General features: G+C 40.7%; 1 protein-coding gene across 1 annotated transcript; it reads right to left on the bottom strand.

The window, feature by feature from the left end:
- Window positions 1-879: 879 nt before the first annotated feature.
- On the bottom strand, window positions 880-11,718 carry RALB (RAS like proto-oncogene B). Its single transcript, XM_060261631.1, has 4 exons — window positions 11,568-11,718; window positions 7,278-7,486; window positions 4,926-5,103; window positions 880-2,501 (listed from the first exon to the last, which is right to left on the bottom strand). The coding sequence occupies exons 1-4, from the start codon at window positions 11,679-11,681 to the stop codon at window positions 2,382-2,384; spliced, it is 621 nt and encodes a 206-aa protein (XP_060117614.1). The 5' UTR covers window positions 11,682-11,718; the 3' UTR covers window positions 880-2,381.
- Window positions 11,719-14,520: the final 2,802 nt, after the last annotated feature.

Here is a 14,520-nt window from a genome sequence, read left to right as displayed (position 1 = left end):
GAAAAGGTACAGCTGGTCTAGGGCTACTTGGCTCTCTAATCATGATCCTTTAACAATCCTCACCTCTCTGCTTGAATCCTAGCAACCGACTGGGGAGGCACAGCTGGACTTTAGTTTTATAAATGGCATTCAACATACAGGAAGGAGACAGCCGTGAGCATTTAATCCAGGGGTGTCGAACTCATTTGTTATGAGGGCCAGATCAGTTATAAATGAGACCTTGTCAGGCCGGGCCATGTGTATACCTACTTAAGATTAGGTAGCAGAGATACAAACTTTATAAAGCACACAAGCACAATTAAAGAGTCTTTTAAAAAACTTAAAACATGCGTGAAATATTAGCACTCATTGGTCTTAAAGGTGCTTTCTTTGTATTTCTCCCATGGGATCCAGGGAACTGGGCAAAGGAAGCTCTGGCTCTTTCCTTCCTTCCCCAGGGGACTGGGGGGGAGCCTCAGCCAATAGAAAGAAGAGAGGCTTGGATCAGTAGTTCTGCTGTGCAACTGAGAGAGCCTGGCAAAGCAAGTCAGTTGTCTCCCTTCTCCACCTGTGCAGAACAAGCAAGATGCAGAAACATTCTGAAGGATGCTTATTTCTGCTGCCACAGAAATCAAAGCCCCTTGTCTTTTATCCTTTTCTGCGAGGGGGCGGGGAGGTCCTAAAAACCCAATGCAGGATAAGAAAACTTGATTGTGATACAAAATAGTTCTTCTCCATCTGGCAGATGGCTGCACTGGCCTCATTAAGTACTTCTAGACCTCATGTGTCTTCCCAGATATATGGTACACAAGCTCAGTCCAATTTTTTTTTTTGCGAGAGGATTTCATGAACTGAGAAAGTTTCTTCACCACATGGAATAAATCAGTAGAAGTCAGTTAGTCAAACTCAATGTTGACTTCCTTGGTTGGTTTAATGTTTTAAAAACATTATTAAAAACATAATTGCACACGTATGCCTTTTTCCACCTACATCAACAATGCAATTAGTGACAGAACCAGAAGAGGTTACTTTTTAATGAATATATTTAGCTGCCTTTAAAATCCAGACCTTTCTGCATGATTCATTCAATAACTGTACAACCACCTGTGCAAATTTAACAAGGGTCAGGTTTTTGGCAACTGCACATGATTAACTGAATTCTCTTTAAAAAAAAAAATTAAAAATGAAACCACTTCCCCACTTACTGATTTAGTTCCCTCATATCCACACCCACACAAATTCCGTCACAATACCCATGGGTGGTTGTTCAGTAATTCAACTCCAAAACTTGATGTTAAAAGTAACACAGCTGAAGTTCATTAGAGAGAACTAAAGAGGAGCTAAGCGTAACCGAACAACAAAATACTTTCGTTCCTGCACAAACCACTTAAGTGTCTATTAACTTCAGTTCATTTTGATGACGTCTGTGTGCACAGGTTACTTATATTGCCTTGTCGAAGGACAAGCTTCCCTTCCATTTTAACCAGAAGACTAAAGCAAAATCATATTTCACAATGTAAATCATCATATTTCTTCATATGATTGTTAGAACATTGTAAAGCCACTGAAAGAGGGTCTAGTATTGCCAGGCAAAAATGGAACTGATTATGGGGCAAAACAGAAACTCTACATTAACAAAAAGATGGTCTCTCTTGTTCAGTTTCCATTTAACTCCAATAAAACACTAGAATTAAAAGGAGGAAACAAAACAATGAATAAGCAACTTTTCAGATTAAAACTGTTAATGTTCTGAAAATATAGGCTCAATTCAGGAATACTGTAGCAATGACAAATACTACTGATTCGCTGCTGGACCTTTCTTTCCAAAGGACTAAGTCCTTAATGTCCATCTAATACACTGGCAAAGGAGTGAATCTGAAAGAATTATACCATACTTGACCAAGTTGTCTGCAAATTTCAAAGACCAGGATGATTTCAGTGTGTCTAACTTTCCTTTTTTTTTTTTTTGAAACAACAGAGTATACTGAAGCCAGGTAAGAATAGTGAAAAGCTCCAGTTGAACTTGAATGAAGAGAAACCACTTTGAATATGCTTGACAGAAGGAAAGTCTCTTGTTGAGTGAGCATCATTTGGGGGGGGGGGGGGAGATCAAGAGACAATTTCAAAGCAACCATATCAGGCAGAGAACCAAATGGTCAGAGAAATATTTGCTGGCAATATTTTTAGCATCAACAGCTGCTTTCATGAATCATCCATTTCAATACAGAGATTTGTTGACTTCTGAACAATTTTAACCACGTTTTGCTTTTCCAAAAAGGCTATTATGTGAGTGGGAAAACCTATAGGATCCAGATTTCCTTTCATATATCCAATAATCCTCTATACTTTCAGAGGTAAAATGTCTTGTTAATTCCATAGCCTACAAGTCTGGCTACTGAAGATCACAATAAGCAGCATCTCTCTTTAAAACTTTTCTTGCTTTTGCTGCTTTTCTTGCCATTCTTGTCTTTGTTTTCTGACATCTTCTTAGTTCTAATTTCTCTCATTAGATCAAAAAACACCTAGAAAGGAAAAGCCATACGAAAAGAGTTTGTAACTGCATACAGTTCTTTTACCGGCAGATTATATTAAGTAAACGTTACACAAACATTTTATCCCATAGAGTAGGTGAAAATGTTTGGTCTGAGAGATCTCACAGCATTCCTTGAATTGTCTTGCCCTACCCCTACCCCTAACAAGTTTACTACCAGGCGTGAAGAACCCCATGTGAAGTATAACAGTCATAAAGGTCAGGAGGTTGCAGTGGGGAAGGGGATGCAATTGCCCCTCCTCCCTTTCTTCGATGCAGCCCTAGCAACTCAAGATGCAGGAAGGATTATTTCATCCTCTTCTTCCCCATACTGCAACCTCCTGATCCATCTGGCTATTAGTCCAAATAGGTCCTGGGACCCTAGGAATAAACTCTGGTGCAATGGAAAGGACTGTTGTAGGAAAGGAAATGTGGGAAGGATCTGCAACCAGCAGCAATCTTTAATGACATCAATGAAGCTGCTGCTTGGACTATGAAGTCACTGGTATCACATTCATCGTAGTTATATAAAGTAGTCAGGAATTTAACGTAACATGCACAGTGCTCTGGAATACTATGAGAATCCAACAGGATTAGGGGCTTGCTAATACATGTGAAAAAATCATATGAAACAAATCCTATACTGCTGTATTAAGCCACAGTGTTCAGATTTAAATTGAAAGTCTCTTATCTACGGTGATGCAGTCCCACCGAGTTACAAGGGGCTGGATCCCATTTTAAAAAAAAATCAATGAACTCCCTCAAACTCTCTCCTCATCCTGCTCTTGAGGGTCCCTCACTGCATGCTGCATTTGGGGCTGAAAGAGAGGGAGGAAGCAGGGCAGTTACATTTCCACATATGGAACTTTTACACAAAAGGCATCCCATGGAATTAACTGGGCAATCTTATGCTGTTGCTCCATTTTGTCAATTGATTTTAATGAGCTTAGACTAAAGCAGCTCTATGTAGGACTGCACTGTAAATTTGCTGAGGCATTTCACAAATGACAGAGTAAAAACATCAAGTTGCAGCAGCCCACAATCAATGAGTCTGTTTTGGTTTCCAAAGAGACGTGGGATTTTATTTTATTTTTTTTTTGGGGGGGGGTGTCAGATGGCACTTAGGCCCAACACTGTTTTGTAGACGTTTACTTATAAGAACGTAAGAGAAGCCATGTTGGATCAGGCCAGTGGCCCATCCAGTCCAACACTTTGTGTCACATGAGAACATAAGAGAAGCCATGTTGGATCAGGCCAGTGGCCCATCCAGTCCAACACTCTGTGTCACATAAGAACATAAGAGAAGCCATGTTGGATCAGGCCAATGGCCCCTCCAGTCCAACACTTTGTGTCACATAAGAACATAAGAGAAGCCATGCTGGATCAGGCCAATGGCCCATCCAGTCCAAACTCTGTGTCACATAAGAACATAAGAGAAGCCATGTTGGATCAGGCCAGTGGCCCATCCAGTCCAACACTTGGTGTCACATAAGAACATAAGAGAAGCCATGTTGGATCAGGCCAGTGGCCCATCCAGTCCAACACTTTGTGTCACATGAGAACATAAGAGAAGCCATGTTGGATCAGGCCAATGGCCCATCCAGTCCAAACTCTGTGTCACATAAGAACATAAGAGAAGCCATGTTGGATCAGGCCAGTGGCCCATCCAGTCCAACACTTGGTGTCACATGAGAACATAAGAGAAGCCATGTTGGATCAGACCAATGGCCCATCCAGTCCAACACTGTCACACAGTGGCCAAAAAACCAGGTGCCATCAGGACATCCACCAATGGAGCCAGGACACTAGAAGCCCTCCCACTGTTGCCCCCTCCAAGCACCAAGAATACAGAATATTACTGTCCTAGACAGAGAGTTCATCAATACCCTGTGGCTAACAGCCACTGATGGACCTCTGCCAAAATGGTAAGGAACAACAGGGAAATCTGTAGCAATAGTGAAATCCATATTTGGAAGATATTTAGCAACAAGCCAAATATTTCACACAGGCACATGAAGGGGGGGTGTTCCTAATTTAGAGTTCATGGCACGTTTTTAAATTCCCTTACTGTTACGAAACATTAGTTGATTTTATCATATTACAGTTCTATATCTAAGGAATGGTATATGATAAAAACTGATTGCCAGAAATGAAGCCTAGTTTTCTCACAGAAGTAAGAAGCATATGTGGGATTTCTCCACTAGAGTGCTATAAAACTCAAGAACCATGGAGTTAAAAGTTCTGGCTGGCCATGGTTGCACTAGCCATTATTTGTAGTCACCCTCAGCCTTTCTAACCATATATCTTCTGCAACATTCTCTGCATACTGTAGAAAGGAACTGTTTCTTGCAACTTCCACAACTGTGGCTACCAGAATAAACCACATTTGCAGATACCTGCAGATAAAATACCTTACCTTATCTACATTTGCTCTGGTTTTTGCAGATGTCTCTACATATTGTACACCCCACTCCTCTGCTTTACTTCTGGCTGCTTCTACAGGCACTTGTCGGCGGTCTTCCAAATCAGATTTATTTCCCACCACAAGCAAAGGTATTTTGTCTTCTTCAGCTTTCACACGTAAGATTTGTTCCCTAAATGCAGAACACAACAATAGTAGCTTCCCAAACGGCAACAATCAGATTCCACGGTGCACCAAAGAATTATACAAGTAATTTTGAAACAGATGATTTTTAAAAAAGTAACTGTGGCGGAATTTATTTTGGGTTGGCCTTCTTTATGAAATTGGCTGCAAGAGCTCTATGAAAGCAGCCATACTCTCTATGAAATTGGCCACAAGCATTCATATTGCTAACAGATCAAGAGAATCTAGGTCAGCAGAGTGGGAAAAAAAACTAGGGTAAAGTTGAGAGTCTTTTGAGGACAGGAATCTCCTTATTTGGTACGGGAAGGAAGCAACTTGCCATCTGGATCTACTATCTACAGTACTGGAATTAATAACATTAGATAAGGTAGAGATAAGTGATGTCAGTTTTCCAAGGGAAAAAATTTATAAACCCTGGACTTTTGAGCAAAAGGGCCGGACTACATGAGAGGCAGGGGTCCTCTCTGATGGTCTAGCCCAGAAATTAATAACCCTTGCTGATTTTTGTTTGGGGCCTCAAACACAGCCTAAGTGCTCAGACTTAGAATATAGAGCATAACTCTGCTAGACTTATATTTTAAATGGGAAAATGAGACTTATATTTTAAATGGGAAAATGTAACCAATAGGGTGAAGTCCCTGTTGGGACTTATATTTTTCATAATGCTCTGCTTTATTGTAGAACTATGCTTTATGCTCGACTGAAGCAAGTTGGATGGGGAAAACAGAGAAAGAAATGCCCAAGTTTACAACAATAGAGCGATTAAGTGACATTCTCCAATTCTGACATGTTACTGTTTTTTTGGTTTCTCACACTCATGTTACCCAGATCAAAGGTTTGCTCAATTTGTTCATTTTCTATTCTGTCATTGGATCTTAAATTTGTACCATTTTGCATTCTAAACCACTGCCTACCAGCTCTATGTAGCTCTGCTCACTATACCTGATTCCTCATCTGATGAAGTGTGCTTAGAACACACAAAAGCTTACATTCTGAATAAAACTTTGTTGGTCTTAAAGGTGCCACTTGACTTCTACTTTGTTCTACTGCTTCAGACCAACACGACTGCCCACTTGGATCTATTTGGAAACAGGTATTTTCACAGGTATATATATACTTACTTGCATTGTTACTTCCTGAACTCCCTTCGTGTTGCAATTGGAAGGTGAAAATACCTGTTTAGCTTAGGGGTGTGTGTGTGTGTGTGTGTGTTTGTGTGTGTGTGTGTGTGTGTGTGTGTGTGTGTGTATATATATATATATATATACACACACACACACACACACCCCTAAGCTTTTAATTTATGGATAACTCTTAAAAATAGAAAACATTCCTACTTTTTATAAACAGTATCTGATGCTTCAAAGTCTGAAAATGCAAGATCAGCCAACTTCCAGCCAATGAAGAGATTTAATATATTCTGAAGACTGTAAGCCATCAGGAAGTCTATTTACCGCTTGCCATTATATCACACAAATTGCACAGAAGCCGCTCACAGCAAAACTTCGAGTAAGGATGAAGACAGAGCTAAATTTTAAAAACTTGAGGAAGAAATGTGCACGGTCCTTCAGCTACAGCAAGAGCATCAAGAGCCTAATCTGGCATATGTATATGTGAACCACACCACTGTTCCTCCTCTAACTTCATGCATCAGACAAGTTATCAGCATTTTTGTTTTTAAAATACATATCTATCCATTAACTTGCCACCTAATAAGGAAATTTTTAAAATACAGAATTGTTCCAAGAATCCGAGAAGTTTGTCGGAAGACAGCATTAAGTATCAAACAGGGTGACACACAGCCAGTTTCTGCCTCAAACATCCCAAAACTCTTCAAGATCATTCTGGTGACAAAAGCCTTTTTAGATTTCTTTCAGCAGGGGCATTTTCATAGACATCTCAGAACTCTTAAGAAATGATACATCCTCATCCTCTGTCCCATCCATGCTGCATTTAACTAGGAGTAAGAAATACATAAACATTTTCCTCTTTTTGTATCTGCTTATAATACCTCTGATCTCAGCACTGCATATGCTTATCAGCATTTATCTATGTTGGTACTTCAGCTCACTGTAGCTCTTTCATGGTATTTTTACATTGTAAGTTCAGATTTAATCAAGGATCAGGACTGAGGACAGTTCATATGGTGAAGTCATTACTTACCTGAACTCTGCTGTTGCTGTAAAGGATTCGTGCTCAGTAATGGAAAAAACTAGAAGAAAACCTTCTCCACTACGGAAGTAGTTGTCTCGAATAGCTGCGTAATCTTCTTGTCCCGCGGTATCCAAAATATCTATCTGAACTTCTTCACCATCCAGAACTACTTTCTTTCTGTAACTATCAGCCTTTGTAGGTTCATAGTCTTCAACAAACTGAGGAATGAAAGAGAAGCAATTAAGCCTGGGAATATATCAATGTTTAGGGTTTGTAGAATCTTTCGGGATCAAGTGCTGTGTTCTACTGGAGAAAGTTTTCCTTCCAGACGTTTCGTTCTCAGCTGCGGAGAACATCCTCAGTGGAGTTGCAGCCGGAGCAGGCGCTCAGACCTTCTTGGCTGCTGTGCATTGAGTGGGGCCAGGGCTGCTGGAGAGCTGCTATTTCTAGGCTGGAGGGGGTGTGATGAAAGGGCATTTGGTTTGTGCATGTGCCCATGGGCCAACCAATTGCCCTTTCATCACACCCCCTCCAGCCTAGAAATAGCAGCTCTCCAGCAGCCCTGGCCCCACTCAATGCACAGCAGCCAAGAAGGTCTGAGCGCCTGCTCCGGCTGCAACGCCACTGAGGATGTTCTCCGCAGCTGAGAACGAAACGTCTGGAAGGAAAACTTTCTCCAGTAGAACATGGCACTTGATCCCGAAAGATTCTACAAACCCTAATGATGTTACCAGCTGTGAAAACCTGAAATCTTTGATATCAATGTTTGCTTTCAAACTCTTGATTTTGTCTATACCACTCGGTGCAAGAAATATCAACAATTCCCGAATGCCATCTAGCGGACCAAGGTGGCAAGGAACACGTAAGGATGATAATAGAATATGCAGTTTTAAATGGGCAACAAGCAAGAATGACTACTGATGACTGAGGTTGGGGGGGGGGGGGCTTCACAATTTAGTGTTTCAGCTGTAATTAGTTTCCTTTTTTTAAAACAAAAACAAAACCTAGTCCTGAAGCATTGTTTGCTGATAGATATACAACATTATATCACTATATATATTACTGAGACTTGAGTCTCAGTGAGAAAAGAGGCCTATAAATGAAGTACGTAAACCAAAATAATGCATGCACCATGGCCTGATGTTGGGGACAAGGAACCAGGAAGTCCCCACAGATATCTTCCATAAATTCATTTGTATGACCTTTTACTGGTGAACTTCCCAGTAGCTATCAGGTTTTACTTCTGCGGGACAGGGCAGGGTTCAAGAGACAAAGGAGAAGGACCAGACTAAAACAGAAGATAACAATGGAAAGAAGCTGCACCACGTGGCACTGATTCTCACCAGCACCTCTACAGACACCAGTGGAGCTCTAGATTGTAAACCCTATGAAGTTGTATAAAGATTCTGCTCAGTATAAATATTTTTACTGTCACAACGACAGTATCTAAATCATGAAGAAACACTGATTTAAATAATTAATTTCAACCAGCTTTTCCTTGGTGATCTGAATCAATCCACTCAGCAACAAGCTTTGGTGGACTGAAGCTCTGTTTTCAAGAAACACTCAACCCACAAAGTAAAAGATCTGAAGTAGCACAAGCAATGCCACATCTATCTGTGCTGCAATAAGGCCAGCAATGTGCCTTTTCTTCTAAAGGAGAACAGATTGCCAATGGCAATTTCTATGTTTATGCTGGGTTGCCATGAGATTGCAGGCAATGCACAATTCTGTGGAGAAGCTGCATGTGATATACTGATAATTTTGCATTTGTATAGAACTTGGAATATCTGCTTCACTTAGACCACTGTTTCCTATCTGCAGGGTCGGGACCCAGTACTGGGCCATGGAAGCCTCACTACCGGGTCACAAGAAAAGCCAAAGCTAGCCCCGCCCACAACAAAGCATGACCTCTGCTCTGCTTCCTTCCTTCCACCATCTCTCTGTTGTGCAGAGAAAAGCTAGCCTTGAAGACCGACACAGGCTGCAAAGCCTGAGCTCCATTTGGCTTCCTTCCTTCCCCCATCTCTGTGTTGTGCAGAGAAAAGCTAGCCTTGAAGACTGACACTTATGTTCTTTATTTCCATGTCTTTCTTTTCTTTTCCTTTCCTTCCATTTCATTCTTTCCCCTTCTTACTTTCCTTCCATTTTTACTGAATGAAATTTTTCTGTTCATCATACTGGTGTTGCAGACACAGGAGCTCTGTCTATGAAGAATTGGCACCCCCAGTTGTAGCCTTCTGTGTGAGTGTTAGAGGTGTGGGGCAGAAAGAGATTATTGGAGATTACTGCTGTATATCTCAACAGCACTGGAAGTGATGGTACTCCGAACCTGGCACAATTTTACTGGTCCTGCTTTTAACTGCTGTCTGATACCAAAATTAAACTCCTCCTGTAGATATTAAAAAGGATGAAAGAAGTTCACTAGCTAGATATATGCATAACAGGTTGCTTTTAAAGGCATGGAAAACATAGCCAGTAAAAAGCTGCGAGCCCCTCATAAATATCCTTTTTGGGATAACTGCAGGAAAGCTTGTATGAACTTCATATAACTTGAAATTAATTCATTAATCACAGTACAATTCTCTGCTACCTTTCACAGCAATTTCCCACTGTTTCAGCCAAGGAAAAGTATGAAAAATAGCTGTCAAAAGATTTTCTTGAAACCAAGCAAGCTTGGTTGTAGCTTGAGGAAGGGTTTCAGTAGTAGCAGCTGATGAAGGGCCGACTAAATGTGTCAGCATATTTTGAGGTACAGCAGCTGCCAGGACCCAGTGTGGGTGGTACACAGCACTGGCATTCCTGATGGCAATGGCAACAGCACTTCCAACTGCATACACTGGCCAGTGCTGTTGAGGAAGGAGTGTGTAGGTGGTGCGGGCAATTGAACATGGGCATTAGGAATGCTTGCAAGCTGGAAAAGAACACACAAACAGATAGGTGCATGCAGGTGTGAGGGAGGAAAGAGAGGACCCTGGGAATGTATGAAAAAGTTGCAGACCACCCACTTTCCACCCCCATTTTGGCTCAGCATGAGTTTCAGAGAGATTTTTCTGAAAACAAAGTTACTTCAGAAGAAGAGGCAGGTTTAAGGGAGTGCCCTGGAAGTGACACCACAGGAAAAGGTGGAGTTTTGGTGTTTTGGAAGTGACATCACTTGGCCCTTGACCTGGAAGTGACTCTACAGGAGATGACATAACTCCTGGCTCCTGGCTCCACCCCCAAAGTCTCTTGGCTCCACCCCCAAATTTTAGTGGCCACAAAGGAGAAGTGTAAAAATAACTGGGCCACGGGAAAGAAAAGTTTGGGAAACCCTGGCTTAGACAATTAAGAATGTGACAGAAGCCATGTTTTGTCCTGTGCTATATTTTCTTCTCTGACTGTATATCCTTATGTGGCTAACGTGCCTGGACTTCTGGGAGGGGGGCTGAGTGTATTGTATATTGTGTATTGTCCTTGGGCTGTCTGCCAAGAGACCCATGAATGATATCTGCTGAGAGAGCTGTGAATACCATCTTGTACAAGTTCTCCTCCCCCTCCTCCCATCTGGACCAGAAGGAGGGAAGCGACCTTAGAGATAAGACTGTGTGATCTCCCTGGCCGGTCCCTGGCTTGTCTCTTGGCATGTTTATGTTAATAGGGAAGGGTTTTTTTTGAATGCTTGTGCTAGGGGAATCTGGGAGGGGGGAGGCCCTCACCTTGGGCAGTGTTCCCTCTAAGCTGAGGAAGTGTGAGCTAGCTCATTTTTTTTAGCCTCCAGCTCACACATTTTTGTCTTAGCTCAGGAAGGATGGTCCCAGAGCAAACTAATTTATGCAGTAGCTCACAACTTTAATGCCAGTAGCTCACAAAGTAGAATTTTTACTCATAAAACTCTGTAGCTTAGGAGGAGCATTGACCTTGGGGTTATTTAGGAGTGATAGCATTGTGCATCTTTATTCTTTTTATTCTTAGCAATGCCTTTCCAAAGGTGAGGTCTTGCACTCATGATATATCAATAAAGTTTCACCTATCTTCGCATAGTAAAAGTATATATGAGTGTTACTTGGCAAATCTCACGCTGAACCATAATATTTAATTACCTGATTCTCATTATAAACTGGTCTAGCAGTTCCATTACCTTTTTCTAAAAAAGAACATCAGTATGAAAGAACAAAACTGACTTGTTTCTTGAAACAGTCATATATTTAGCTGTTACAACACAGAAGTTAGAAAAATTACTACAGATCCACCCTTGAGCAATTCTACAACTGAGGAACTACACAGAAGTAAAGCGGATTAGTATGGAAAATCTCTTACCTCATCATACATAAACTGAAGGGTAAGGGCTGACTTGCCCACACCACCACTACCAACCATGATTACTTTGTGGAGGGCCAACGAACTCTGGTTTTTCGTCTTGCTAGCAGCCATGTTTCTGTACAGCTGTCAACTTTCACCAGGGCAAGAGCTAAAAGCCAAAAAACAGAATTTGCACTAAATAGACTGAGCATACAAAGTGGCAACAAAGGACATAATAATAAACCTTAGAAAGCACTAAATAAAGGACCCAAGAACAAAAAAAGCTGCATTCTTCCTACTTCTTCCTGGAATCCTGTTGTTCGGGAAAGGAGAAACAAGAAGGCAGAAATTCAGAGTTCAAGAGTCTGAATTTTAGCCTGCATCCAACTGCATCAGTGTACACACACACATTCAAATTTTAGACACAAAAGGACCAAGTTTCTGCCCATCCAACTCACAAAAACAGGAGCAGTGACTCATAGGAGACAATGAGGCAAGCTGAAAGGCTTGAAGCATCCCATTATAGTAACTGCAGCTGGAGCTATTCAAGAAGATGGATAATTTAACCCTGCTGTGCAGGTTGTGTGTTTCCTATACAAACCAGATAGTTCTAAAACTATTCTTAAATCTGCCCATTTTGTAGGATCCCTGTTATGTCTCAGTATACAAAATCAGGCTATTGTAGGGCCAGGCTTCCTCTGCATGAATTATACATGCATATGAGTCCCCAAATCCCCTTCAACACTGGTGTAGCGACATGCTTTGTGAGTCCAGTGATTTTCAAATACTAATTAAGGAGAATTCAGTGGGAGCACAGTTCTAATTACTGGTTTTTCTTAATGAAAAGGAGCTTCTTTGAGGTGTATCATTTTTAGAAGCTACCTTGCTGAGCACTACTCACAACATGGGTCAACACAATTATGTCAGTACTATCAGAAGAATATTATACTATTTCAGCACAGCTTTAAATTTATCCTCATCATACCTCTTAAGAAGCTGAGCACCAAACAGCTTATAATATTAACAGTGGTCTAAATTAGAGACAAAAAACCCAACTTTATATACCTCATTTTAATGCAAAACAACTAAGATGCCAAGGTTACCACATTCAGCTAAATACTTACAATTTCACTTCAAACAATTTAAATATAAATATATGTCTTCCAAAGCTAGAAAGTAATCCAAGTACTTTCTAAAAGTCTACTTAAAAATCAATTAAAAAGTTGAGCCAGCTAGTGTGATCTTTCCACCCATCTGATTTGCTATGCAGCTGGCATTCACTGGATTTCTCCAGTTACTATAAAACTGAAAGCAGCTGTTCTTTAAAGACAGCAGCTCAAGCTTTTGGTCTATACAAATACGAACAGAACACTCCTGTTAAATCCTTCAAGTACCCAACTCTTACAACTGGTTTAAATTTTCCCTAAAGATATTCAACAACAGTAAATAATTTATAGTAATTCTCTGATTACCAAGACACAAGTATTTTGAGTTAGTTGCATCCCAACAATACAGACAGCAACTGCCCTATAATACATCCAGATGTTGTTCATAAATACCTAATTTAAAAATGTCATTTAATCTGGTGGGGACAAGAAATGACAGCTACAAATTTTATTCCCATGACCACCTATCCCGATTGCCAAGCTGAGACAGCATGCTCTTTATACAGATGCTCTCTGTATATCAGAGTGTTCAGAATCAAGAAGAAAAATGTCACACTGTATATATCAGAGGACTCAAAAGACAAAGGATCAGAATTCAACTCCATTCTGGTGTTTCTTTCTTCCTTTCTTTTTTTAGGGGGGGGGGGAGACACCAAAGCCATGAGATTGCTCCTAAACATTTCAAAGGCCAGCAAAAGAACATAGGAAGAGTCATGCTCCATATCACCCAGTATTCTGTTCCTGCAATGTCCAACCAGCTATCTTTGCAAACCCCACAAACAGCATAAAACTACAGAACGTCTGGCTGGAAGTCCCTGCATTTTTTTTCACAATTTTAGTTTTATTAAGGAAAAAAAATCCCCCCTAAACAAAAGAATACAAATGGACACAATATGAAGGTAAGAAATGTCATGTTCAATATTAATAAAGGAAAAAAATATTTAAATAACATACAACTTTAAATAAAAACAATCCCCCTTTTCTCCTTTCAATACAATTTGAGGGAAAACACTATGCAAAATCCCAAAGAATAGCTCCCTGTTTTACATCAGTCCAATAGGAAAGGTCCTCGGTACAAGCACCAGTCGTTTCTGACTCTGGGGTGATGTTGCTTCCACAACTTTTCAGACTTTTTTGCTGAGTGGTTTGCCATTGCCTTCCCCAGTCTTTTACACTTTCCCCCTAGCAAGCTGGGTACTCATTTTACCGACCTCGGAAGGATGGAAGGCCGAGTCAACCTTGGGCTGGCTACCTGAATCCAGCTTCGCCAGAACTGAACTCAAGTCGTGAGAGTTCAGACCACAGTACTGCAGTACTGCTGTTTTGCCACTCTGCGCCACAGAGCCGTTTCAGTCCAATAACATTCACGTAAAATCTGAACAGTACCTCAGAGGAACAAGTCACAAAATTTCTTTGTAATTTCTTTTTTTGCTAATTGAACTAATATAGAACAGATTATTGTCTATTTTTTCAAGAACTGGAAACCATATAGCAACATAATTTAAATATGCTTGATAAGAGTCTGGCTGGTCTAAACCAGTAGAGAGCTTACACATGACTATGTGGTCCCAAAATTTAGAGAGCCAGGAATCAAGAGTTAGATCTTCAGAGTCTTTCCAATTTTGGCCAATGACTGTATTTGCTGCCATGAGAAGCTGAGTTATTAAGGACCTCATTGGTGGGGTTAAATTAAGATTAGAACTACTGTTGAGAAGAATTACATCGGGGCTTTCTGGACTGACGTCATTGGTTATGACTTTATTCTGAACTAAAACATGTCTCCAGAAAATTTTGACTATCTGACA

The sequence above is a fragment of the Heteronotia binoei genome, chromosome 21 (genome assembly GCF_032191835.1).
Source record: "Heteronotia binoei isolate CCM8104 ecotype False Entrance Well chromosome 21, APGP_CSIRO_Hbin_v1, whole genome shotgun sequence".
In the NCBI taxonomy this organism is placed as follows: Eukaryota; Metazoa; Chordata; class Lepidosauria; order Squamata; family Gekkonidae; genus Heteronotia; species Heteronotia binoei.
The sequence above is the reverse complement of the archived record's forward strand: the minus strand, read 5'-3'. Positions and strand labels throughout refer to the sequence as shown.